The sequence below is a fragment of the Panthera onca genome, chromosome A3, assembly GCF_046562875.1.
Source record: "Panthera onca isolate mPanOnc1 chromosome A3, mPanOnc1 haplotype 2, whole genome shotgun sequence".
Classification (NCBI taxonomy): domain Eukaryota; kingdom Metazoa; phylum Chordata; class Mammalia; order Carnivora; family Felidae; genus Panthera; species Panthera onca.
Window position 1 is genome coordinate 48,576,763 of NC_138341.1, and position 26,839 is coordinate 48,603,601.

Consider the following 26,839-nt stretch of genomic DNA (forward strand, 5'->3'; position numbering starts at 1 on the left):
CTTTTGAAGGGTTTGAGGGAACAGTTATTAAATTTGTCAGCAGACAGTTAAATTCACAGCCTAGCTGTGATCTGAGAGAAACACATCAGGAAGTTTCATTTTTTTCTTAAGTGGCAAACACCATACAGAGTCCAAAATAATAGAATAAAGATAAGGGAGATTGCATTGAGAAGTCTTTTACTTAGTTCAGAGAGGGTATCAAAAATACAATAATAAATAAGATTGACAGTACAGTAAAGGAAAAGCAAACAAGTGATAAAAAAAATTAGAAAATAAATCTTTTCTTGGGTGGAAGCTACTTTTTCTGGAATTAGCAATGTGTTCTGTCATCTTGGGTAAAAGATTTCTGTAGTCAGAGCCTTCTGGACAATTCCTAAAAATTATAAATTTAAGGTCTCTGAATGGAATGGACATCAAATAGTCAGAGGAAAGTAATATATGTCTTTCAAGTTGAGATCAAAACCTTGGAGTGTTACCAAGATGTCAGTTGTTGGCATCATCAGGTAATGTCTATTCCATTGAGGCTTCAGGAAATTTTTTTCTCTAATGTTTCCTTTACAAGACTAAATATCCAGGTTTCAGATCATGCAGAGTCTACCTAGGTGGGTAGGTTTTAGAAATGCAGCTTGTTGATAATTAAGTTGGAAGCTCCGTATTAGTCTCCAGTAGCATTCAGTCTTAATCGGCTTATAATAGGCTAGAATTTAGGATTGAGAACAATGCCTAAATTCTCGAAGCAACCTCTTTTTAACTCACAAGGAGATAACTTTGGGTTCCGAAAAGGAGAATCATTATCGCTATCTTGGCTAATGGCAAGAATTCAGCCTTGAAAATGTGAAGTTTCTTGAAACTTTAATAGTTATAGTTTTAAAAAATTTTTTTAACGTTTTATTTATTTTTGAGACAGAGGGAGACACAGCATGAATGGGGGAGGGGCAGAGAGAGAGGGAGACACAGAATGGGAAGCAGGCTCCAGGCTCTGAGCCATCAGCCCAGAGCCTGACGCGGGGCTCGAACTCACAGACCGTGAGATCGTGACCTGAGCCGAAGTCGGACGCCCAACCGACTGAGCCACCCAGGCGCCCCTTTAATAGTTACAGTTTTAGAGTTCCCTATGTTCTCTTCATTTTTTCCTGAGGCTTCTCAATGATAAGAATAGTGGAGGTTCTGAGTAAAAGATAAAGCTAGAATGGAGTAAAACTCAGAAGGATTTCTACCCACTATGAAAATTAAGAAGTTGAGAGAATGAGTTGATTCATTCCTCATGAGAGATAAGGAAGCAGACATGCCAACAAAAGATATGGAAAGAGTCCAATTTCTACTTTCCAGGTCTGTACAAGAACTACCTATATTGCCATTCATAAAACACCCTGTATTTTGATAATATTTCCCCTTCCTCCTCCTCCTCCTGCTCTTCCTCTTCCTTCTTCCTCTTTGCCTAAGTAACATTGGTATACGTTATTTGTTTCCCTTGGCTAAAGTGGCGATAATTTGACTATCAATTAGAAGAACAACTGTAGTGCTCTGAAACACATCCTCTGTGTTTAAACTGTGAGCACATATAAAACCTGAAAAATACTAATTGGTCATTATAGGGGGATGTTATGAAGCAACTTTTTTTTGAAAATGTTTAAATAAAGAGAAAGGAATAAGCATTTAGACTCTTTTTCTCCTGCATGAATGATACTATTCAATACCCAATATTAGATGAGAAGTTTCTCCTTTTTATTTTTATTTTTTTTATTTTTTAGTGTTTATTTATTTTTGAGACAGAGACAGAGCATGAGCGGGGAAGGGGCAGAGAGAGAGACACACACACACAGAATCCGAAGCAGGCTCCAGGCTCTGAGCTGTCAGCACAGAGCCCGATGCGGGGCTTAAATTCACAAACCTGTGAGATCAAGACCTGAGCTGAAGTCAGACCCTTAACCGACTAAGCCAACGAGGCACCCTTATTTTTTTAAAAAAATTTTGAAGTGTATTTATTTATTTTTGAGAGAGAGAGAGAGCGCGCGCACACACAAGCAGGGGAGGGACAAAGAGAAGGAAAGAGAGAATCCCAAGCAGACTCCACACTGTCAGTGCAGAACCTGAAGCAGGGCTCAAACTCATGAACCATGAGGTCATGACCTGAGCTGAAATCAAGAGTCAGACATTCAACTGATTGAGCTACCCAGGTGTCCCAAAGTTTCTTTTTTAAAAAACCTTCCAGCTAATAAGTTTTTTTAAATGAATGATAGAATAGCACCATTTTCAAACCCTATTGAATTATCAGATCTAGATATTAAGCTTTGATGGCAGTTGTTACCACACACACACACACACACACACACACACACACACACAGACAACTAAACACTATATGCCTTTTGATGGCAGAAAATAACCCTATCTATGAGATATCCTTGCTATAAAAGTTGAACCTGAATCTGAGTAAACCTCTACTTATAGGAAATACAACAGACAAAGAAGCATGTTAAACATGACAACATGTACATAGCAATCAGCAAAAAACAACCAGACTCTGGAAAACAAATCTGCAGTGTTTTAAACAGATGAATTATAAGAATGCAAGGGAGGGAAGCAAGACCAAGAGTGAGAGAAAGAGAGATTATCACAGATTAAAATAAACTTAAAAGATATAAACTAATCACTATCTTGACCCTCATTTAGATCCTGATTCAAATTTAAAGTAAATATATACACACATATATGTGCGTATATATGTATATATATTTATGAATATTTGTCATTTGAACAGTAATTGACATTTTATGATGTTAAAAAGTATTAATTATTTTTAAGTGAGATAATTGTATTATAATTATGGTTTTTAATAGTGTAGTCCTTACATTTTAGAGATACCTGAAATATTATGGATGAAAAATCACGTATGAGGAGAAAAGTGAACTGGAGTAGAGATGAAACCAGTTACCAATAAGTTGAAAATTATCAAAGCTGAGAGATAAGAGTACATTAAATTGTTCTGTGTACTTACTATATATGTTTGGAAGTTTTCCATAATTTTTAATTAATTGGATCAATTGGATATTCATAGAAAAACATTTTTAAAAAACCTAAAATTTATATGGAACCATAAAGCAGGCCAAATAGCTAAACAACCTTAAGAAAGAATAACAAAGTTGGATACTTCATATTTCCTGATTTCAAAACATATTACAAAGCCACCATAATTAAAAGCAGTATGGTGCTGCCATAAGGACAGACATATAGAACAACAATACAGAATAGAGGGCCCAGGGGTTGCCTGGGTGGCTCAGTCAGTTGACTGTCTGAGTTGGTTTCTGCTCAGGTCATGATCCTAGGATCATGGGATCAAGCCCTGCATCAAGCTCCATGCTGAGTGTGGAGCCTGCTTGGGATTTTCTCTCTCTCCCTCTGTCCCTCTCCCCCACTCACACTTGCACTGTCTCTCTAAAAAAAAAAAAAAAAAAAGATGGAACTTAATTCTACACCACACACACAAACTAATCAATTCAAAATATATTAATGCAATGAGTTCTAACCTTAAACTACAAAGCCTTAAACTATAAAACTCATAAAAGAAAATGTTAGGGATCTTCATGACATTGGTCTTGGCAATGATTTTTTTTTCAATAAAACACCAAAAGCACAGGCAACAAAATAAAAAATAGATAAGTGGAATGATATCAAACTAAAATCTTTCTGTACAGCAAAGGAAATATGCAACATAGAGAAAAGATCACCTATGAAAAGGAAGAAAAATTTTGCAAATTGTACATATGATAAGAGACTAATACCCAAAATATACGAGGTACTCCTATGACTCATTTGCAAACAAATAAACAAATAATCCCATTTTAAAATGGGCAAAGTTTTGAATAGAGTTTCTCCAAAGTAGTCAATAGGTATGTAAAAGATACTCACCATCACTAATCATCAGGGAAATCCAAATCAAAACTACAATGAGATATCACTACTCACCTGTTAGGACAACTAGTACTTAAAAAACAGTAAGTGTTGGCAAAGTTGTGGAGGAATTGGAACTCTTGCACACTATTGGTGGGAATGTAGAATGACAGAGTCAATGTGGACAACAGTATGGAGGTTCCTCAAAAATTTAAAATAGGGGCACCTGGGTGGCTCAGTCAGTTAAGCATCCGACTCTTGACTTCAACTCAGGTCATGATCTCTTGGTTCATGAGTTTGAGCCCCGCATTGGGTTCTGTCCTGACAGTGAGGAGCCTGCTTGGGATTCTCTCTCCCTCCCTCTCTCTGCCCCTCCCCCCCCCCCAAAATAAATCAATAAACATTGTTTTAAATTAAAAATAAAACTACCATGTGATCCAGCAATCCCACTTCTGGGTATTTATCCACAAGAATTGAAATCAAGATCTCAAATAAATATATGCACTCCAATGTTCATTGCAGTACTATTCACAATAGTTAAGATTTGGAAACCACCTAAATGTCCTTCATCCAATAACTGGATAAAAATGTGGTATACATGTATAATGAAATGTTCAGCATTAAAGAAGAAAATCCTGCCATGTGCAACAATATGGATGAGCTTTGAGGATGTTATGCTAAGTCCCAGAAAGACAAATACTATATAATTCCACTTATATAAGGTATCTAAAATAGCCAAACTCTTAGAAGCAGAAAGAAGAAGGGTGGTTGCCAGAATCTTGGAGGAGAAAGAATGGGTAGTTGATGTTCAACAGGTATAAAGTTTCAGTTACACAAAATGAAAAGGTTCTAGAGATCTGCTGTACAATATTGTACAGTACACTTATAGTCTCGTTAAAAGGTGTGTGCTTGGCTGGCTCAGTTGGTAGAGCATGTGACTCTTGGTCTCAGGGATTATGAGTTCAGGCCCCATGTTGGAATTACTTAAAAATATAAAATCTTTAAAAAAATTTTAGTGGGGCACCTGGCTGGCTCAGTTGGTCAAACATCTGACTTTTGAAAACGGCTCAGGTCATGATCTTACAGTTCAGTTCATGAGATCAAGCCCCACATTGAGCTCTGAGCTAACGGCCACAGAGTCTGCTTGGGATTTTCACTCTCCCTCTCTCTCTTTCCCCACACTCTCTCTCTCTCAAAATAAATAAATAAACTTTACATAAATAAATGTTTGTTAAAAGGGTAGAACTCATTTTAAGTGTTCTTACCACGTTTTTTTATTATTGAAATATAATTGACATACAGTATTATATTAGTTTCAGGTATATAACATATTGATTCAACAATTCTATACATTACTAATACTCGCCACAATAAGTGTAGTCACCATTTCTCACCATACAATGTTCTTAAAATATTGACTATGTTCTCTATGCTGTAGTTTTCATATCCATGACTTATGTGTTTTATAACTGGAAGTTTATACCCAAAATTGTTTTACATCTATTTTAAATCATCTATTTTATATTAAATATATTATATTTAATATATATATACATATATATATTTATATATATTTAATATAATATATATATTTATATTAAATATATATATATTTATATTAAACATATTAAATAAAATCATCTATTTTACCCATCCCCTTACCCACCTCCTCTCTGGCAACCACCAATTTGTCTTCTGTATTTGAGTCTGTTCATTTTTTGTTTGTTCATTTGCTTGTTTTTTAGATTATAAGTGAAATCACCTGGCATTTGTCTTTCTCTGTCTGACTTATTTCACTTAGCATAAGGCCCTTTAGCTCCAGCCATCTTGTCACAAATGGCAAGATTTCATTCATTTCTATGGTTGTGTAATACTCCATTGTATATATACACCACATCTTCTTTATCCATTTATCTATCTATAGACACTTGGGTTGTTTCCATATCTTGACTATTGTAAATAACACTGCAGTGAATATGGAGGTGCACATATCTTTTCAAATTACTATTTTCATTTGTTTTGAGAGTAAATATCCAACAGTGAACTTACTGGATAATATGGCATAACTATTTTTAATTTTTTGAACAACCTTCATACTATTTTCTAGACTGGTTGTACCAATTTACATTCCTACCAACAGTGCATGAAGATTTCTTTTTCTCCACATCCTTGCCAACACGTGTTATTTCTTATCTTTTGATACTAGTCATTTTTACTGATGTGAGGTAATATCTCACTGTGACTTTGATTTTCATTTCCCTGATGGTTAGTGATATTGAGCACCTTTTCATATGTCTCTTGACCATCTGTATGTCTTCTTTGGAAAAATGTCTATTCAGGTCCTCTGCCCATTTTTTTATTGGATTCTTTAGAGTTTTTTAGTGTTGAGTTGTATAAGTCCTCTACATATTTTGGATATTAACACCTTATCAAACATATCACTGGCAAAAATCTCCCATTCACTAGGTTGCCTTTTTGTTTTGTTGATGATTTCCTTTACTGTGTAAAAGCTTTTTATTTCAATGTAATCCCAATAGTTTATTTTTGCTTTTGTTTCCCTTGCCTGAGGGGAGACATCCATAAATATGTTGTTAAGGCCAATGTCCAAGAGATTACTGCCTATGTTTTCTTTTAGGAGTTTTGAGTCTCACATTTAGGTCTTTAATCCATTTTGAGTTTATTTTTATGTATGGTATAAGAAAGTGGTCCAGTTTCATTGTTTTGCAAGTAGCTATCCAGTTTTCCCTACATGATTTATTGAAAAGACTGTCTTTTCCCCATTCTTGCTTCCTTTGCCTTTTCAAAAAAAAAAAAAAAAAGCATTTCCAGTAAAGTCAACCTCTAGGGCTAATTTGGCTAATAGCACTTGACCATCAGAAGCAGGATCCCATGTATGTTGTGACTCTCTTGTCCCACCACAAATTTTCTATCATAGTAAGTGCTCTAAAATTAGATACAGAAAAGTGACAGTACAATTAGGTCCATATTTTATGGATGCATTTCCACAATAACTTCTTTTTTTTTCAATTTTCAGGGGAGAGAGTGATACTTATAAACATGACTGTGCAAAATTTTGTCATGTGAGAAATTTTGACATAGTTTGGCTTAAAAAGTGAATATATACCCATTACTTGTAACAAGAGTGAAAAAAAATAGCTCTACAATAAGAAGGAAGCAATTTCCAAATGATTATTTGACACAATTCTTCTGTAAGTAGCCTGTGTCTCACTAGAGGGAGCTCGGAACCCACAGATCAAGGGCAAGAGAAGCTAAATAAAATGTCATTTCATTTCAGGGGAAAAAGTTGAGTAAATATGACACTGATTTCCAGAAGCTGATATTTTTCATATGCCAATTACTAACTTGGAGTTTTTAATTATATAACAGGTAAATAATACAAAGCCTCCTAATAATCAGTGGATTAATTTAACAACCTATTATTGTAAATAGGGTGTAGGGCAAAAAAGAGATCGGCATTATCCTTGCCCTCTTTGGAGAAAAACTCCTAGCATTCATGAAAAAGAGCAATTCTTGCTCTCTGGCTACTCCTTTCCTATCTCCATGTGTAAACACGTGGGGCATCTTCCCCTTTAAAGTTGCAACTTCTTGGGTACACTTGGGGAAGGGGTCTTTCTCACAGCTGCACCAAAGTTAGTATGCTCAGCAGCTTGTTTCTCCCCTGTCACCCACTACATCTCCTCGGACACTCTCACCTGAGAAACTAAAGAGCCACCAACCTTCCTCATGTCAAACGTGTTGCCACTACCCTGGCCTCAGCTGTCAAGTTCTTCATTCCCAGCAGCAGTGTTAACTCAAGACTGTGTGGAGACAATAAATTGTGGTTCATTCTCAAAGCTAATATTCTAGTGAAAGATTCTATTTCATCTGCCATGGTTAGGTATCTATTCTGATCCTGCTAGCCTTCTCCCAGGAGATGGACATAGCTACAGAAATCTGATTTGGGAAAGGGGGTGGATTTCTAGAGGAGAATTGGCTTACTGATAGGATATACCCTTAAAATGCACTGCAATGTCTATTTTAACTATAACTCTACCCTCCAATCAATTTTAAAAATGCAATCCTTATTATGACACTTTCCAGGCAAGAAGTGTTCTTTCTGTCTTTTGAGCAACTGGGGTTTCCATGGTCAGTAGAAAGAAGCTAGAGGTGCTATAGTCATCTGTGATGGTGAACTTCACACTTTTTTTTCCTTTAATACTCATTCAGAAGCTTTAAAATTCCATTATCTCAGGGGCGCCTGGGTGGCTCAGTCAGTTAAGCGTCTGACTCTTGATTTCAGCTCAGACCATGATCTCACTATTGTGGGACCAAGCCCTGCATCGGGACTCTGCAATGACAGCACAGAGCCTGCTTGGGATTCAATCTCTCTCTCTCTCTCTCTCTCTCTCTCTCCCTTTCTCTCTGTCCTTCCCCACCCTCTGTCAATAAATAAATAATAAATCCATTATCTCATCACATTTTCAGGTATACATTTATAAGTTCTCATCATAAATTTTTACAGTTGCCAAGGATGTAATTTCTGGTGTATTGTACATTTTGGCATTTTTATTTTAAATGGATGTGTTCTATCATTCATTTAAATGTACCTAATGTAATCTAGGGGCGCCTGGGTGGCTCAGTCAGTTAAGTGTCTGACTTCGGCCCAGGTCATGATCCCACAGCTAGTGAGTTCGAGCCTCAAGTGGGGCTCTGTGCTGACAGCTCAGAGCCTGGAGCCTGCTTCAGATTCTGTCTCCCTCTCTTTATCCCCCTCCCCCACTGGTGCTCAATCTCTCTCTGTCTCTCAAAAATAAATAAATGTTAAATAAAATAAAAAATGCAAGCCCTTTACACCATTGTTTTTCTCCTCCAATTCATATTCTTATGCCCTACAAAATTTTATCTAATAAAATATCATTTATGCTTAATTTTTTTTAATTTTTAATTTTTTAGTGTTCTTTTTAATGTTTATCCATCTTAGAGAGAGAGCCCATGCGTAATAGAGAGCAAGCGGGGCAGGGGCAGAGAGAGAGGGAAACAAAATCTGAAGCAGGGTCCAAGCTCAGAGCTGTAGCACAGAGCCGGATGCAGGGCTCAAACTCATCAACTGTAAGATCATGACCTGAGCCGATGTCAGATGTTTAACCAACTGAGTCACCCCAGGTGCCCCATATTTTTTAAATTTTTTAAATTTTATTTATTTTGTGTATGTATGTGTGTGTGTGTGAGAGAGAGAGAGAGAGAGAGAGAAGCAGAGAGAGGAGAGAGGGAGTCCCAACCAGGCTTCGTGCTATCAGTGCAGAGCCCAATGCAGTGCTCAGTCTCAGGAACCGTGAGATCATGACCTGGGCCGAAATCAAGAGTTGGATGTTTAACTGACCGAGCCACCCAGGTGCCCTTTGAAAGTCTCTTATTTATCAATGTTTATTTCCCTATAAAAGTGTGTGTGGTGTGTATGTATATATTTTGTATATGTATCTGTGTGGTGTGTATATTTTACATATATATATAATTTTTTGTGATGCAAAGCTCTAATTTTTTATCCTGGATTGAGTCATCATTCTAATTTTAATAATAAGAAAGTGAAAATCAACTCAACTGGAAGTCAAGACCATACTGTAACTGCAAATTTTCTTCTGAGTGACTGCCACTTTCTTGCCAATGACACTCCAACCCCAGATTCTTGTTCTGTTCCTCCCATTTCTTGAAAAAAGTTACTAAAGTACCCAGGTGCTGAACTCCCCCAGCTTTTTGACATTATGCAATCGAAATCTGACCCTGCTTCCCCGAGGTCTCAAAAATCTAGCAGAAAGTCAGGCTCTGTGCTGACAGCTCAGAGCCTGGAGCCTGCTTCAGAATCTGTGTCTCCCTCTCTCTCTGCTCCTCCCTCACTCACACTGTTTCTCTCTCTCTCTCTCTCTCTCTCTCTCTCTCAAATAAATAAAACATTAAAAAAAAAAAAAAACTCCCAGCAGAAAGGGAAATAATTCAGACAGAGAAAGACAAATATATAATTTCACTCATAAGTGGAATTTAAGAAACAAAACAAAGGAACATGGGGGCAAAAAGGGAGGAAACCCAGGAAACAGCCTCTTCACTATAGAGAACAAATTGATGGTTGCCAGAGGGGAGAGGGTAGGGGAATGGGTTAAATAGGGTGATGGGGATTAAAGATGGTGCTTTTGATGAGCACTGGGTGTAAGTGATGAATCACTAAATTCTACACCTAAAACAAATATTACATTGTATGTTAAATAATTAGAATTTAAAAACTTGAAAAAAAAAGTTCCCACCACAAACTTAAATCTTTTAATAAGCCACACTCTACTCCCTCTTACAAAGAAATGCATGGTTTCTTTGGTCTGTATGTTCTTTTTCTGAGACAAGGTAAATAAACTTTATTTGACTTAGTGTCTTCCTGGTAGCTTTTGGCCAGTGGACTTCAACACACTTGAAAAACACGCTATAAATACATCAAAACACATTACATTTTTTTGACAAAAGAACATTTTTGTTGGGAATGCATCCCATAATGACAGATGGTCTGCCCGCACACATTAGTGCATGCATCCACAGACAGCTGTAACTTATTGCTACAATGGTATTGTGTTAATTGTTACATTATTATATTTTGATTTTATATTATACAGGCACTGAGAAAACCCTTCACATATGAAAGGGTATGTTTTCTCAATGCCTATCTATTCTTAGAACTCTGTGTGAACTCCATGCAAAAATCAGTGATTCATAATTAAACATTATTTTGAGTAGTTGACAGCTCAAGTTGGCCCTCCACTTTTTAAAAAGTTTTTTGTTTGTTTGTTTTGTTTTTGAGAGCCAGAGCACGTGTGCATGCACTCAAGCAGGGAAGGGGCAGAGAGAGGGAGACTGAATCCCAGACGGGCTCCATGCTATCAGGGCAGAGGCTGACACAGGGATTGATTCCACAAACCGTGAGATCATGACCTGAGCCAAAATCAAGAGTCTGCAGGCTACTTAACCAACTCAGCAATGCTGACGCTACTGGTCCTCCATTTTTGTTGCAAGTAAGCCATTGGAAACCTCTGACTTCCAGAATTATTATGATGACTTCAGAGGTATTTTTTTTCTTGTCCTACAATAAAATTTTACATGCTGCAAAGGCTTTTACATGTGGGGGTATGTACTGTAGTACATTTGGAATGGACAAAGAATCGTGTCTCTTCTTCATAAGAAGGGGAGGAAAGCCTACATTGGCAGAAGCTGCATGAATGTAGGGGTTCTCAGGCAGCTACGTACGGAGGGAGGTGAGCACCTGGAAATTTATCTCTTAAAACAATCTTTTCCACGAGCCTCTTGGAAAGACTTCCTGAACTTTAAAGCATGGACTGAAAAGCCCAGCAAAAGAATTTAATTGAAATGAATGGTTATTTGCTTCAGATGGTATGATCAGAGGCATCCAATAAGAATGGGCTTTAACCAAGGAGACCAACAACGCAGAGTCCCTGGTGAAGGCTTCCTCTCTCTCCGAAGAGCTAATGAATACAGTCCAAGTTTCCCACGGTTTTTGCCATCCTTCTTACAGCTGTGCATCTTTGTCAACACCACTCTCTGTTCTCAGATATTCTTTTTTCTTAAGGACCAAGGCATTTAACCAGGTCCTGTTGAAACCTTGCCACCTGAGAGCAATTGTTTGATATTTGCTCATTCGTGCACCTATCATTTGTGTAGATTTTACTGTTTAGCTTTCAGAAGCAATCTCCCCACCCCCCACCCCCACACACTTCAGGTTTTTTGTCTAATTCTTCGTTGGGAGAGAGAAGAGCAGATGCAGTTCCAGTCTAGGATGTGGGTATTGTGCCTGATTCCTAGATAGGGTTTGCACAAGGAGAGCCTGTGAGTGCTGCCCATCGTGGCGCTCACCGCGAGGAGGCTACGGGACTCTTTCAACCACGTAACACTACAGCACAGCCAAGCCTTACAAAGAGAACGCTTTGCAAGGCCAGCCCAGGGAACCAGGGCGGCCCTGGGAACCGAACTCAATAGAAAGAGCAAAAGAGGCAGAACACGCATGCGCAGGGCGAAGGCGGAGCGGACGGCGCGCGAAAGGAGCGCGCGCACGCGGCGGCCAGGCCTTATAAGCGGGAGCGCGCACCAGCGTGGACGCCAGAGATCCCGCAGGCGGGTACCGGAAGAGACCGCGCGCGTGGCGCCCGGGCCTCAGCCATGGCTCACAGGCCGAAGAGGACTTTCCGGCAGCGCCGAGCCCACTCCAGCGATAGCGATGACGCCGAGGAGCGGTCTGCTGAACCCGAGGCTCCGGGGGAGCAGGCGGCCCCGGGCCCTCCAGAGGAAGGGCCGCCCAGTGGCGTGGGCCGCGCGGAGGTGACGGACTGGCGTGCTCGGGCCCGGGGCCCTCGCGGTCGTGGCCGAGTGTGGGCAAGTTCCCGGCGCGCCGCGGGGACGGCTCCGCGCGCTGAAGGCTCCGACGTCCCAGGTGAGGCTGGGCTGCTGGGGAGCCGACGTGACGCGGGGCGAGGGGCGGGGCTGCGGGAAGAGGCCCTTGGGCTTCTCCGGTGGTTCCCGTGACCGCTGTAACTTCCAGCAGTGCTGAATTCCGGCGACCTGGAGCCAGACTGCACGCTTCCCAGCACTCGCTCGCCCGCTGCCCGCATCTCCAAGTCGGGCTCCTTGGGGCGACCAGAAAGAATCCTTTGGGGTTTGTGGCTCGTGTGTGTTCGCACCGTCGGGTGAACTCTCCCCAGTTATAGGTTTAGTGCGGTACTTGCTGTTTACGAAGAACCTAAAAGTCATAGAATTAAAAAAAAAAAAAAAAAAAAAACTTTCTGGTACTGTTAGGGGGAAGTTTCATGTACTTTTGGGAACGTCCCCAGTTAGCTTTCTAGAAAACACTTAAGCAGAATAGTACATCAGAAGAATCTAGGTGACAGACTTCGCACGTTTCCTTTGCTTGTTGTATTTTTCATCAGTTATTTGCAGGAACGCAGATTACAACGACGGTGGATGTCACCAGGTAGCACAATGAATTGAAGACGCCATAGACTGTACCAATAATGGCAGGAACTACAGTGCAGTAGTTTTGAAGTACCTTTGCGTTTTTAAATCTAGAATTTAAGCAGCATTAAGATGTTTACATAAAATGTGTTCCAGTTAGAATTGGAGCTTAATAAGAATGCAGTTTTCAGTTAGTTTTGAGGTTAAAAAAAAATTGTCTCTCCCACGTAACTATTTTACAGAAAACTAGTGAGTGACATTGTTTTCCATTTGCAAATCTTGATACTTCTGCATTCAGCCTTGTGATAGGTTGTTTCATTTGAAATATGAAAAGAAAACCGCAGGTACAGGGTGTAATAGGAATACTTAATAGGCTTTTAGATGATTGAGGGTGTCCTGCTTTGGTGTAACAACAAAGGTCAACAAACAGTACTTTCTTAAAGGTCAGTTTGCAACAAGCAGCTGAAACAGTTATCTGTCAGGTTTTTTTCCCCAGTCTGTTACATTAAAATCCACTGGTCTGTTTTGCACTTGAATGGAACTTTTGCCCATGCATGATTGGTTACATCATGCACGGACTATGAAAAGCATTGGTTCACAGAGTGTGCAAATGTTGGTACATTTTATGATACAGTATCTCCCCCCAGATCTGTTACTGTTAGTGTGTTACTGCTAATCATCAGTCTTTTAAGTATTGCAAAGATGCTCACGGTGCAGGATATGTTTTCCAAAATTCCAGTTTTCACTTGAAATCTCTAATTCTGGAAGTGATAGGCACAGCTTTACTCATTTCTGAGACAGTTTGTCAGGTGTACATGTAGAAATAACTAGAGTTTGTCATTCTTTCAAGTAAAATGGTGTTGCTCCTTGAAGACCGAGGCTAGTTCACCTTGCATCTGCTCACACAAGTGCTTTTCAGTGAGGCAACCATTGTGTTTCAGCGTGACCCGGAAGTGCTTTATACACACTGCCATTTTGTTCCACAGAATATTTAAAAGATGTGGACTCAAAGGTCATGATTTAATAAAGTTAGTAACTTTTTACTGCTGCATTGAGGATGGTAAGTGCAACTGGATTTTTTTTTTTTTCCTGGCAATGCATGGTGGTGAAGAATACAATGGCTACTACTACATATTGCTGTCACTGTCTTGATTTATACTAAGAAGCCAAGAGTTTTACCCCCCTCTGCTATTGCTTCATTATATAAATAGCATCAGATTAAAATGGGCAAATAACATGCTAATATTGTGATGAGAGTAGTTTTGAACTTGCAGACCCTCTGAAAGGGTCCTAGGGACATCCAGAGGTTGATGAACCATGCTCCGAGAACCACTGCTCTGGTGTTCATCCACTTTGGGAACAGGTAGGGGTTGTCATAAATAGTAGCAAAGAAAGAGGGAATCTGTACTTGTATTCCTTTGTCTTCTAAGTTTTGATCTTACTCCAGATTTTTTTTTTTTTTAACTCTACATAGGTCTGTTAGTTGCGGGACATTTTTAAGATAAAGAGTACTGGGGCGCCTGGGTGGCTCAGTTGGTTGAGCGTCCGACTTGGGCTCGGGTCATGATCTCACAGTTCGTGGGTTCGAGCCCCACATCAGGCTCTGTACTGACAGCTCAGAGCCCAGAGCCTGCTTCCGATTCTGTGTCTCCCTCTCTCTCTGCCCCTCCCCCACTCACACTCTGTCTCTCTCTCCTTCAAAAATAAACATTAAAAAAAAATTTTTTTTTAAAAGATAGAGTACTATGTATGTAGTCTTTAAGTTTTAAAATTCATAAAAAATACAAAATAATTGTAAACTGACAAGCCCTTTCTTGTCAATAATACCATGAATTCCTTCACATTTTGTTCATTCAGTTCTCACAACACCGTTATGGGTGTTATCTCTTAATGTTATCTTTGTTTAATAGACTGTTTGGCAGACTGTCCTTCCCAAAATCACAGAGTAGAAGCAAAGAGATTCGTGATTTGAGACCACAGTGCTCATTACAGGACTGCTTGCCACCAGCCGTTGAAGTATGGTATAAAGAGAGTCTAAATTCCGGAGTTGAGTGAAATTAGACCGAAAGCCCTCTTCTCCACTTAGTAACTTTGTGACACTGGACATGTTACTTAGCCTCTCTAGTCCCTAATGTCCTCATCAATAATAGCAGGCATTTACTTTACGGAATTGTGAAATTCTACAATTGTGTGAAATAGACCTTGTAAAGCAGATTTCAGTGCCTACCATATAGTAGGTGTACATTAGGTTTTTTTCAACTTCACCACCATAATTTTTCTTTCTTGTTTTAAATGTGCCTTCACTTTTTGTTGTCTCTTTTTTCTGTATGGTTTCCTCTTCTCATTGCATCTTTTAAGAGAATATTTTATTAGATAAGTGGATTGTATAAATAGGGTAAGTCTGTACATGTATTAGATCATCCATTGGTTTCAGAAACAATGGAAATGGAGAAAGATCTGTACATTGCTTCAAATACATGGAGGAAAATTAAAACACTGTACTGTATATATGCTATGTGTTGTGTAGAATTTAGGTTATTGATTACACTATCTTGACTCTTTGTTATATTCAAAAAATGTCCTGTTAGAATCCAGAATGGTTGATCTTTCAACGGATGAAGAGAGTGAAACACATCATTCCCCAGAAAGTAAAGATGATCACAGTTCATCATCCAACAGCTCTAGCTCTCTGGAAGAAGAATTTTCGTCAGTAGGTTGGTAAATATTGTGATTTTGGTTAACTTTATTTCTAATAGTATTTTCTATACCAGTGGTTCTTATTATTGGTAACACAACTAACTCTAGTGAAGTATGAGGCAAGTACATCATTACTAATGATTGTCTAAGTGCCAGATTTGACTGCTCTTTTCCATTACATGACATGCCCAAGCTCAGACTGCTTGTAAGAGGCAGAGCCAGGATTCAGACCCAGGCAATCTGCCCCAGAACCTGTGTTCTTAACCAGTGTGCTACACTTGGTGATTAGTGCCAATATCTGAAGGGTGGTAAGAATTTGTTAGGATGTTTGGGGTACAGGACATAGCAAATGTAAAACTCTAGGGAAGACAACATAGCATATGCAGAGAACTAAAAATAGTTGTTGGAATGAAAATATTTGGTTGGAGCGTAAGATAGAGGAACAACAAAAAATGCAGAGAGACAAATTGGAGTCAGATAATACAGGATTTGGGAGAACTACTGAAAATTTTATGCCAATAAATGGCATGACCATCTTTGTCTTTTAGAAAGATCAGTCCAGTTCAGGGCTTGGTAAATTACCACTTGTGAACCAAATATGATCCATCACCTGCTTTTGCAAATAAGTGTCTGTGGCTGCTTTTGCTCTATAGTGACAGAGTTTAAAAGCTGTACCAGAGACTTGATGGCTCGCAGAGCTGAAAATATTTTTCTGGCTTATTACTCAAGCTTAAGGATTTGTAACTTGTTTTGTGCTGTGGACTCTTGTCAGTCTCATAAAGTCTGGGACCCCTTCTGAGAAAAAAGAAATAAATTAACTTAAAATGTAATTGTTTAAATGCATTTTTTTTATTTTACACATTTTTTTTTTTTAACATTTATTTATTTTTGAGAGACAGAGAGAGACTGAGCATGAGCTGGGGAGGGGCAGAGAGAGAGGGAGACACAGAATGCGAAACAGGCTCCAGGCTCTGAGCCGTCAGACCATGACCGGAGCCAAAGTCAGACGCTCAAACGGACTGAACCACCCAGGCGCCCCTAAATGCGTTTTTAAACACTTGCAACATAGTAATAACTGCTTTGTCAACATTAAATAACAAGCAGTAGCTCTTGTAATTTTTTTTTTCTTCTACAAGTTCACAAGGTACAAAAGTGCTTAATGATGAAACCAGTATTAAGAATTGAAACCTAGTAGATAGGTGAAGCCTTGTCTAGATTCTAGATAGAGGGCTGTCCAATAAAACTTTCTTTGATGATGAAAACGGTCTGTATCTTCATTGTCCAGTACATTAGCCGCTAGCCACATGTAGCTGTGGAGCTCTTGAAATGTGGCTGATGCAGCTAAGGAACTGGATTTTGAAATTGGATAAATTTAAATGGTCACAGTGCTGCTATAGAAGATGGTAGATTAGAGGCCTTTTACACCAGTAGTTATACAGTGTTGGTAGCAGTGTCCACCTAAGGACAGAAGACAGTGTTTGCAAATGTGTGGCATAGTTTTTAATCATCATTGTGACTGAGGTATTGTTGGCCTGTAGTGCCCTAGAGACAAGAAATGATAAGTGTCTCTCAGAGTACAGGACAGCACAGCACAGAGAATTTTCCGTTCTGAAATGTGCATTTCAGAAACACTGAGAGTTGAAAACTTGTTCTGTGAGGGATACATTTTTTTTTCTTCTGGAGAAAATATGAAGGCATGGGAGAAGTTTGGAGATTGGTACGTGGACCAAGGAGTGCATTTATTTTTTTGTTCAGACAGTGGAATTATTAGAATGATCCAGTAGTGAAATATCTGCCTTGATATTGTTGCAGATACAGTGTGTTACTCATGGAGCATGATCTCAATCTCTACTCCTTAGATAAGATGATATATGTGAAAATTATTTAACTTATAAATCTGCATGTTGTTATTATGTAGCAATATGCTAACTTTATTAATTCATTCCATGTCTGGCCAGCATCTGCTCTGTGGGAATCTTTGAGCTAGATGTTGGTGCCTAGACAAGAGAGGATAATACTCTTGAAATTTTACTTCTTTATTGTAGCTTGAGAGAGGATTAGCTTTATGTACAACCAGTATCTCACTGCTGAGTCCATTCTTGTGACTTATTAAACCCCGCCAAGTCATTTGCAAACATCATTTCCACTTCAAGTATTTCTGTTTTTGTATTCATACACTTGAGTATTTTAACCTGAGTGTATCATCTTAACCCTGATTTTACAATAAGTTTCCCAGAGGGCTGTAAAAATACACTGTTGCTCAGCTCCACCTCAGATCAACTGAATCTGAATCTCTGGGACGGGGAGCTTGGGTACCAGTAGATTATCAAGATCCCCAGGTGATACTAATGTGTAACCAGCATCAAGAAATGCTATATAGCCTGTTGTGAAGGTTTTGAGTCTTAATTCTGTTTTAGGTTATATTAGCTGTCCCTCCCAGCTTTAAAGACATGTCTTTTTATCTTCATATCACATTAAGATCATTAAAACAGGGGCAGTGCAGACAAGACAAAATACAGAGGCCCTGTAGCTGATGACTACAGTGCTTCATGATCAACTTTTTTTTTTTTTTTTAGTAATTATTCAGCCACTTAAGAATCCCAGTGCAATATGTAATTTTCCCCACGTATTTTAACATTATCCACAAGGAAACTATTAAATGCTTTGGGAGGATGGAGAAACATCTGACCTGCATCATTTCCGTGATCTTAATCTATAAATTAGTACTAGTCTATAAAAAGTAAATCACTTGATTTGATATTCCTTGTTCTTAATGAACATACTGATTTTTAGTGATCACCACTTATCACTTCATAATTCAAGCACTTTTTGTTTTCCTTAGGACCGGTGTCAAGCATTTTGGTCAGTAATTTCTGAATTGTCTCTTTTTTTCTGTTTCAAAAGTTGGAACGTTTTCACGTCTCCAGGCACATGACCTTTTCTATTTCTCAAAGAATTTGGACCATGGGTGCCTAGGTGGCTCAGTCAATTAAACATCTGACTTCAGCTCAGGTCATGAACTTGCAGTTCATGGGTTCAAGCCCTACATCAGGCTCTGTGCTGACAGCTCAAAGCCTGGAGCCTGCTTTGGACTCTGTGTCTCGCTCGCTCTCTGCCCCTTCCCCGCTCACGCTCTGGGTCTCTCTCCCTTTCTCTCAAAAGTAAACATTAAGAAAAAAAAACTTAAAAAAAAAAAAAAAAGAATCTGGATCAGTTTGTGGTAAAGTTTAGAACATTTTACTTGAGCCTTGGTGGCTTGACATCCCTAATTAACATTTTAAAGTGCTTCAAATAGTGAAAATTTCTTTTCCCATTTTGTTTACCTTAGTATTTTGCTTAAGAAACTGTTCTTTTTCCAGAAAGTTAAGATAAATTTCAGCTTAGATCATGCATGAAGAAACTTGTTTTGAGTTGGAAGAGTCCACATTAATGTGGTTTATACTCTATAAAATAACTAAAACTAGGGGTGCCTGGGTGGCTCAGTTGGTTGAGCATCGGACTTCAGCCCAGGTCATGATCTCACAGTTGGTGAGTTTGAGTCCCACATCTGTGCTGTCAACACAGCACTTGTTTTGGATCCTCTGTCTCTCTCTCTCTACTCCACCCATGCTCTCACTCTCTCAAAAGTAAACATGAAAACAAAAAACTAATAAACTAAAGCAAGGCTCTTTTAAAAGTTGTCACTTAAATATTCTTCAATGAACCTGATTATTTTCTTTACACTTTTTCACTTATTCATGTGGAAATCACCACAGGACCTTAGAGACTGACTTGGCTGTGTGGTTTTAGTTTCTTTCTCACTCCCTATATGCTTGGATGGTCTGGGGTAGGGCAGGGCATAATACAGCGTCCGTCTTTGTGAGTCTTAACTGGCCTCTCCCCCATCATTCTCACATCTACAGTTCTCATTGACTCAGCAACTCCATGTTCAGCTCTCCACATCCCTACTCCCCTCACAATCTCAGAGCTTCTGGAAGTGAGAAATACCCCTCAACAAAAAGTCAGCAACAACATCTGATGAATAAGAGAGCTCAAAGATAAAATGAAGTGGTATCAGTATATTTTCTGAAACTTCTAGACTTGGTTAATTTTCTAATTTATATTTAATCTCTATAAAAATAATTTTCTTTCATAATGGATATAAGTTTTGAGCTGTGTAGTTAGATTCTATCAGAACAGTGAAAAAATTAGAAAAATGTGCCTTTTTATTTTATTTAAATACAGGGAATATGTATTTCTGTTGGTGTTTGGTTTTCAGTGTCTCCTTCTTTGTTTCTTTCAGTAAATATCCCTGATGCAGCTTTTATTCAGGCAGCCCGCAGGAAACGTGAATTGGCCAGGACCCAAGATGACTATATTTCTTTGGATGTAAAACATACCTCTATCATCACTGGGATGAAGAAAAACAGTGATGAAGATCCTGAGAGTGAGCCTGATGACCATGAAAAGAGAATACCGTTTACCCCAAAGCCTCAAACACTTAGACAAAGGATGGCTGATGAAACAAGTACATACTTAATTTATTTACAATATGTGAACATTAAGGGATTTTTCGCTGGAATATACTATCATGATCAAATCTCCATAAAAACTTAATGTAATGTCTCATATTTTAAAAGGTGTTAGAAGTTGGTTTTTATTTAATACCAATTTGGTCAATGACATCATAGTCTGTAAAAGATAAATCTATTAAAATACTATTACCAAACATAATGTGTAATAATATTTAATATTGTCTGACCTCCACTTGATCTTTTTTGACAGATTAAAAAATTGTGCAGTCTTATTTTTGATATTGAAAACTTTCATTATAACCTTTGTAAAGATTTTTTTTTTAACATGGAAGCATATACAGAGATTTTAGGCTTCATTTATTAAAATCTCCCCTGCTCTAATAAAAAATTTCCTCAACCAATAGTCTTTGGATCTCAAAGGACTATTCTCGCATTTCTCATTTATAAACAATAATATGTTTTACCAAAATTTTTTCACTTCAAATAATATTTTTTCGGAATGAGACTTTTGGTTCTTTATAACCCAGAAATTATTTTTCAATATTTAGATTCTCAGGTAGAATTTGTAATCTCTGGGAGCACCTGGGTGGCTCAGTAGGTTAAGCATCTGATTCTTGATTTCCGCTCAGGTCATGATCTCATGGTTCATGAGATCGAGCGCAGAGCCTGCTTGGGATTCTCTGCTTCTCTGTCTGCCCCTCCCCTGCTCGTGTGTGGGCTCTTGCTGTTTCTCAAGATAAATAAGCATTTAAAAAAAAGAATTTATAATCTCTGTTAAGGAATACCAAATGTTTCATTTTTTTTCAAGTTTTTTTTCTCCATATGTGAAACTATGGAAGTGTTTTTAGTGGGACAGTTTGGTGATGAGTACAGATTCCCAGATTCAGGTCTCCACTTCAGCACATTCCTCAGACAAGTTATTATTAAATTCCTGATAGCAGTGTCCTCATTATAAAATAAGGATGATAATAGTGCTTTCTTCCCTGAATTGTGAAGGATAAGTTAACATATGTAAAGCTGCTAAGCCAGCAGCACATTATAAGCCCCCCAAAAATGTTAGCTGATGCTATTAGAATGCAAAAATACCATTCATGATTTTTTTTTTTTTCCCCTAGCACCTAGAAATGAAGAAACAAGTGAAGAAAGTCAGGAAGATGAAACTCAAGATATTTGGGAACGGCAGCAGATGAGGAAAGCAGTTAAAATCACAGAGGTAATAATTTTTTTATACCATGTGTATTAATTTTCTGTGGCTGCTATAACAAATTATCACAAATTTGATGGCTTAAAATTGACATTGATTTTCTCACAGTTGTGGAGGCTAGAAATCTGAAAGCAAGGTGTTAGCAGGACTGTGCACCCTTTGAAGACCTAGGGGCAAGAATCTTCTCTTGTCTTTCAAATTCTGGTCACTCTAGGTGTTCCTTGCTTTGTGACTGCATAACCCCTTGCTGTCTCCTTCACATGGCCTTCTTCTCTCTACTTCTATGTGTCTTTTACAAGAACACTTAACATTGGATTTAGGGCCCACTTAGATAATGCAGGATGTTCTCATCTTGAGATACTTCGCTTAATTACAAACAGAGAGACTCTTTTTCCAAATACGTCATATTCACAGGTTCTAGGGGTTAGGACATAGACCTATCTTTCGGTCACTGTTCAACTCACTACACCTTATATACCATGTTCTTTTCCCACTAGATTATAAACACCTTCCACATATTATTAGGCCATTTAAGGGGACCATTTTTTTTAACCTTTAGTTTTATGGTGACTGCAACATACGGTAGGTGTGTAAATATAAAGTTTAAACAAATATGTTTAGAGTTAAACTAATAAAAAATAATTGTTCTTGAGCTCAAAAGTCCTGGATTTGGGCTCTGGCTACACCACTGAAATATATGCTCCGTGAGGTCGAGAATTATAAACTATTCAGTGTTTTATCCTTCTGTGCCTAATGTTGTGAGTGGTCAATAAATATTTGTGAAACTTTGAGCAAATTATTTAATTTTCTTTTTTTTTTTTTTTTATAGTGTTTATTTTTGAGAAAGAGAGTGTGAGCGGGGGGGGGGGGGGGAGAGCAGAGAGAAGGGGAGACAGAATCTGAAGCAGGCTCCAGGCTCTGAGCTGTCAGCACAGAGCTCGATGCAGGGCTTGAACCCAGGAGCCATGAGATCATGACCTGAGCTGAAGTCAGATGCCTAATGAACTGAGCTACCGAGGCTCCCCAAAGTTTCTAAATCTGTTTTTTCTTCAATAAAATGGGAAGATAATGTTACCTACATGAGTAGGTGGCTATAAGTCTCAAAATCATAATGATTTAAAATAAAGTGCTGATACATTACATAAATATAAAGTTATTATTTTTTAATCTGTTTAACAGTAATGCTTTGAGGGGCACCTGAGTGGCTCAGTTGGTTAAGTGTCCGACTTTTGATTTTAGCCCCAGTCATGGTCTCATAGTCATGAGATCTCATGTTGGGTTTCACACTGGACATGGAGCCTGCTTAAGAATTTCTCCCTCTGCCCCTCCCCTGCTTGCACACACACAAGAAACAAAGCAAAAAACAGTGCTTTGAAAGATTATTTGCTCTTCTAAATAAAGTATTGTTAAGATCTCCGTGTTATTAAAACTAAGAAGCTAAGTAAAGGGAAGTCTTTGGTTGTAACAATATTTAGAAATCTCTGACCAGAGAAATGATTTAGAGGGCTATTTTTATAACTATAATAGGTTTAGGTTCCCCCTCCCCTTTTTAGTAAAATCAGTGTAACAACAGAATGAAAAAAAAATACTTGGAGAAAAAAACATGTCACAGTCCTTACTCTGCTCAGGTTTGCATAATTCCTTTTTAAGTATTTGTTTAATTATAGGCATAGTGTATATCAGAAATTCCCAGACTTCCCATTCATGGAACCCACAGTGTCTTTAACTTTATTCTGATGCCCTTAGGCCAAAAGAAGTACTAAAGCAATTCCATTTATTGAGTACTTAGGGCGATAGAACTTAATACTATTTATGTCCTAATAACTCAGTAGTCTTTGGAAAAAATAACACTGATAGATTGAAGAAAAAAAATCTTTTAATTTCATTTTTAAATAACCACACTTACTAATGAAATGTGTGCACCTCTTGGGCACTGCATGACATCTCAAGATTAGACACTGCCATTCTCCTTTCTAAATTGATTTTCAGTAGGTACTTGCTTTTTATTACATCCACCAAAAACCCACCTTCACTAATAAGACTTCATCAAAGGACTGTAGCACAATCTAATGTTGGAGCTATGAACTAGTTAAAACTAGTAGTTCAATAAATGATGAATATGTATTCCCTGAAAATATTTAAAATATTTATATTTAAAATGTATATTTAAGAGCACCTGGGTGGCTCAGTTGGTTAAGCGTCCAACTTCAGCTCAGGTCATGATCTCGCAGTTCGTGGGTTCAAGCCCTGTGTCAGGCTCTGTGCTGACAGCTCAGAGCCTGGAGCCTGCTTTGGATTCTGTGTCTCTTTCTCTCTCTGTTCCTCCCCTGCTCATGCTCTGTCTCTCTCTCTCTCTTTCTCAAAAATAAAGATTAAAAAAAAATTTTTTTAAATAAATAAAATGTATATTTAAGATATTTCATAGCATCCCTCTGAGTTCACGTGGATGCCTTGGCATGTAGTTTGGGAACCACAATAGCATACAATTTCAAATTCTGGTTTGTTTGCTTGACATGTTATAAATGTTTTCCCCTGTTTCTATTACATAGTTATAACTAATTTTAAAATTGCATAATATGGGGAGCATCCAGGTGGCTTTTTGGTCAAGGGTCTAACTCTTGATTTCGGCTCAGGTCGTGATCCCGGGGTCATGGCATTGAGCCCCACGTCAGGCTCCTCACTGAGCATGGAACCTGCTTAAGATTCCCTCTGTCTCTCCCTCTGCCCCTCTCCCCACTTGTGCACTCTCTCTTTCTCTCTCTAAAATAAATAATAACCAAAAAGCAAGCTTTTGTGAAAAGTAAGATTTTGTAATTTGCCTCTTGCATGCATATTTAAAGTTCCATATTTTAAAACTGTGAGAATTATAAAAACATTTTATTGTAACTATGAAAAATGTCAAAGGCATGGAATTTTGAGCTGGTGAGACATTGGATACCCAGTCTTCTCTCATGCTGTTGATATTTGTAACATTAATGAGTTTTTTAAAATAATACAAATTTTCATATTTTCAGGGACGAGACCTAGATCTTTCCTACAACAGTGAATCTCAGACAGTGAAGAAGTTTGATACTTCCACTTCATTTCCACCAGTAAATTTAGAAATTATAAAGAAGCAATTAAATACTAGGTAAGTAGTATTGATTTTAAAATAATTTGTCCCAGACATTTAATAGTGAAAAAAGCACTGTTCTTTTTAATTATTAAGTACAAACACTAATATTAAACATATTTGTAGGAAAAAATAGCATCACCTGTGTTACCCCACTAGTACAACTGATTTCCTTTCTATATAGGTCATTTTAATCTTTATAATAGATACATACCACATGGTTAAAATTCATAAGTATTAAATTCTTGTTTTAATATTTTTGTAAGCTTGTATCTGCATTGTTAAATAACCTTTAATTTTAAAAATAATAAGTTGGGAGTGATGGCAAGATGCCATAGTAGGAAACTCCATACCTCATTTCCTCCTAGAATACCAACTTAGCAATATACAGTCCAAAAAGCCTTTATGAGAACTCCAGAAACCAGTTAGAAAGTTGCACTACCCCAAACAAGCTCAAAGCCAAGAAGAGCCACATTGTAATGGGTAAGAAAGCCATTTCATTTCAGTGGCATCAGCCACTCTTGCAAGCCCACACTGCTTGTGAGAGAGCAAAAAAGCCCAGCTCACAGCTTCTCCATTGAGAGGAAAAAAGAAGAGTGAAACATACATCTAATGTTTGGGCTTTTGGAGGAACTGCCTGAGGGACTGTTTCCTGCCTTGTCTATGTCAGCATCCTGAATGTCATACCTTGGATATCTGGGGGCCACAGAGAACAAAAGAGAGCTCAGTTGCTGCACACCCAGAAAGCCTAGAGGACTTCAGACAAACACCAAAGGGAGCAAGAGACTACAAACACCTAAAAAACCCACAAACTCATATAGGGAAGTTTCATATAGAAACCCAGAGGAGATGTATTCCTTGTAAAAGATTTGAGAAGACCTCTCCCTGCCCTCCAGATCTCTAGCCAGGCTGATTGGTGATGTTCTTCCACTATATGAAGCTATTTCCCTTAAGTGCATTTTCAAATGTACAAGACAACAAAAAATAACAAGAGACAGAGAAATCGGGAAACCTGGCACAACCAAAGGAGCAAAATAAATCTCTAGAACCAATTCTAAAGAAACAGAGATCTATGAATTACTTGACAAACAATTCAGAATAATCTACTTCTAGAAGCTGAATGTGCTAGAAGAGAACACACACAACAATATCAGCGAAACAATACATGAACAAGGTGAGAATATCAACAAAACAAAACTATTTAAAAAATTCTGTAGCCAAACAATACAGTAAGTGAATTGAAAAATTCACTAGAGGGGGTCAACAACCTACTTGATCCAGCAGAAGAAAGAAGCAGTAACATCAAAGGCCATTGGTTTGAAATTACAAGTCAGAGGAACAGAAAGAAAAAAGAATGAAGAAAAATGAAGAAAACATAAGGTACTTACAGGACACATCAAGCAGAACAATGTACACATTATGGAAGTCCACATAGGAGAAGAGAGTGGAGCAGGAACTTGTCTGAAGATCTAATGGCCAAAAACTTACCAATCTGAGAAAGGAAGTAGACATCCAGGTTCAAGCTCAAAAAATTAGAAGGATAAACCAGAGAAGCTCACACTGAGACAATCAAATTTTCAAAGGCAGAAAAAATTTTGAAAGCAGCGAGACAAAAGCACCTTTTCACATAATAGGGAGCCCCCTAAGATTATCAGTAGATTTCTCAACAGAAGCTTTATAAGCTGGAAGGACTGGGATGATATGTACAAAGTGCTGAAAGAAACTCCCAGCCAAGATAATTATAACCAGTAAAAATGTCCTTCAACAATGAAGGAAAAATAAAGACCTCAGATAAATAAAAACCAAGGGAGTCCATTACCACTAGAATTGCCTTACAAAAAATTGTTATTACAAGTCCTTCAAGGACCGCCTGGGTGGCTCATTCAGTTAAATGCTGACTTCAGCTCAGGTCATGAACTTGCAGTTCATGGGTTCAAGCCCCACGTCAGACTCTGTGCTGACGACTCAGAGCCTGGACCCTGCTTCGAATTCTGTATCTCCCTCTCTCTCTGCCCCTCCCCTGCTTGCTCGCTCTCTCATTCTCTCTCATTCTCTCTCATTCGCTCTCATTCGCTCTCATTCGCTCTCATTCGCTCTCATTCGCTCTCATTCTCAAAAATAAATAAACATTGGCACAAAAACAGACACTCAGATCAACAGAATAGAGAACCCAGAAACAGACCCACAAGTATATGGCCAACTAATCTTTGACAAAGCAGGAAAGAATATCCAATGGAATAAAGACAGTCTCTTCAGCAAATGGTGCTGGGAAAACTGGACAGCGACATGCAGAAAAAAGAACCTGGGCCACTTTCTTACATCACACACAAAAATAAACTCAAAATGGATGAAAGACCTCAACATAAGACAGCCCAAAATCCTTGAGGAGAAAGCAGGCAAAAACCTCTTTGACCTTGGCCACAGCAA

General features: G+C 38.3%; 1 protein-coding gene and 1 non-coding gene across 12 annotated transcripts in view; both read left to right on the forward strand.

The window, feature by feature from the left end:
- The first annotated feature begins 11,999 nt into the window (after positions 1–11,999).
- Positions 12,000–26,839, forward strand: part of GCFC2 (GC-rich sequence DNA-binding factor 2) — a 54,249-nt gene continuing 39,409 nt past the window's right edge. For 10 of the 11 annotated variants that reach the window (XR_009617008.3, XR_013554690.2, XR_009616988.3 and 7 more), the window contains exons 1-5: positions 12,000–12,367; positions 15,474–15,599; positions 19,865–20,089; positions 21,212–21,309; positions 24,315–24,430. Coding sequence is in view for 2 of the 11 variants with exons in the window: in XM_078444644.2 (XP_078300770.2) it covers positions 12,097–12,367; positions 15,474–15,599; positions 19,865–20,089; positions 21,212–21,309; positions 24,315–24,430 (836 nt within the window). In the remaining 9 variants the exon portion in view is untranslated. The remainder of the gene's footprint in view (positions 12,368–15,473; positions 15,600–19,864; positions 20,090–21,211; positions 21,310–24,314; positions 24,431–26,839) is intronic. The other variant, XM_060656516.3, reaches the window with a different exon arrangement.
- Positions 14,404–14,488, forward strand: TRNAP-UGG (transfer RNA proline (anticodon UGG)). The gene has a single exon. It is a non-coding gene; the product is annotated as a tRNA-Pro (tRNA).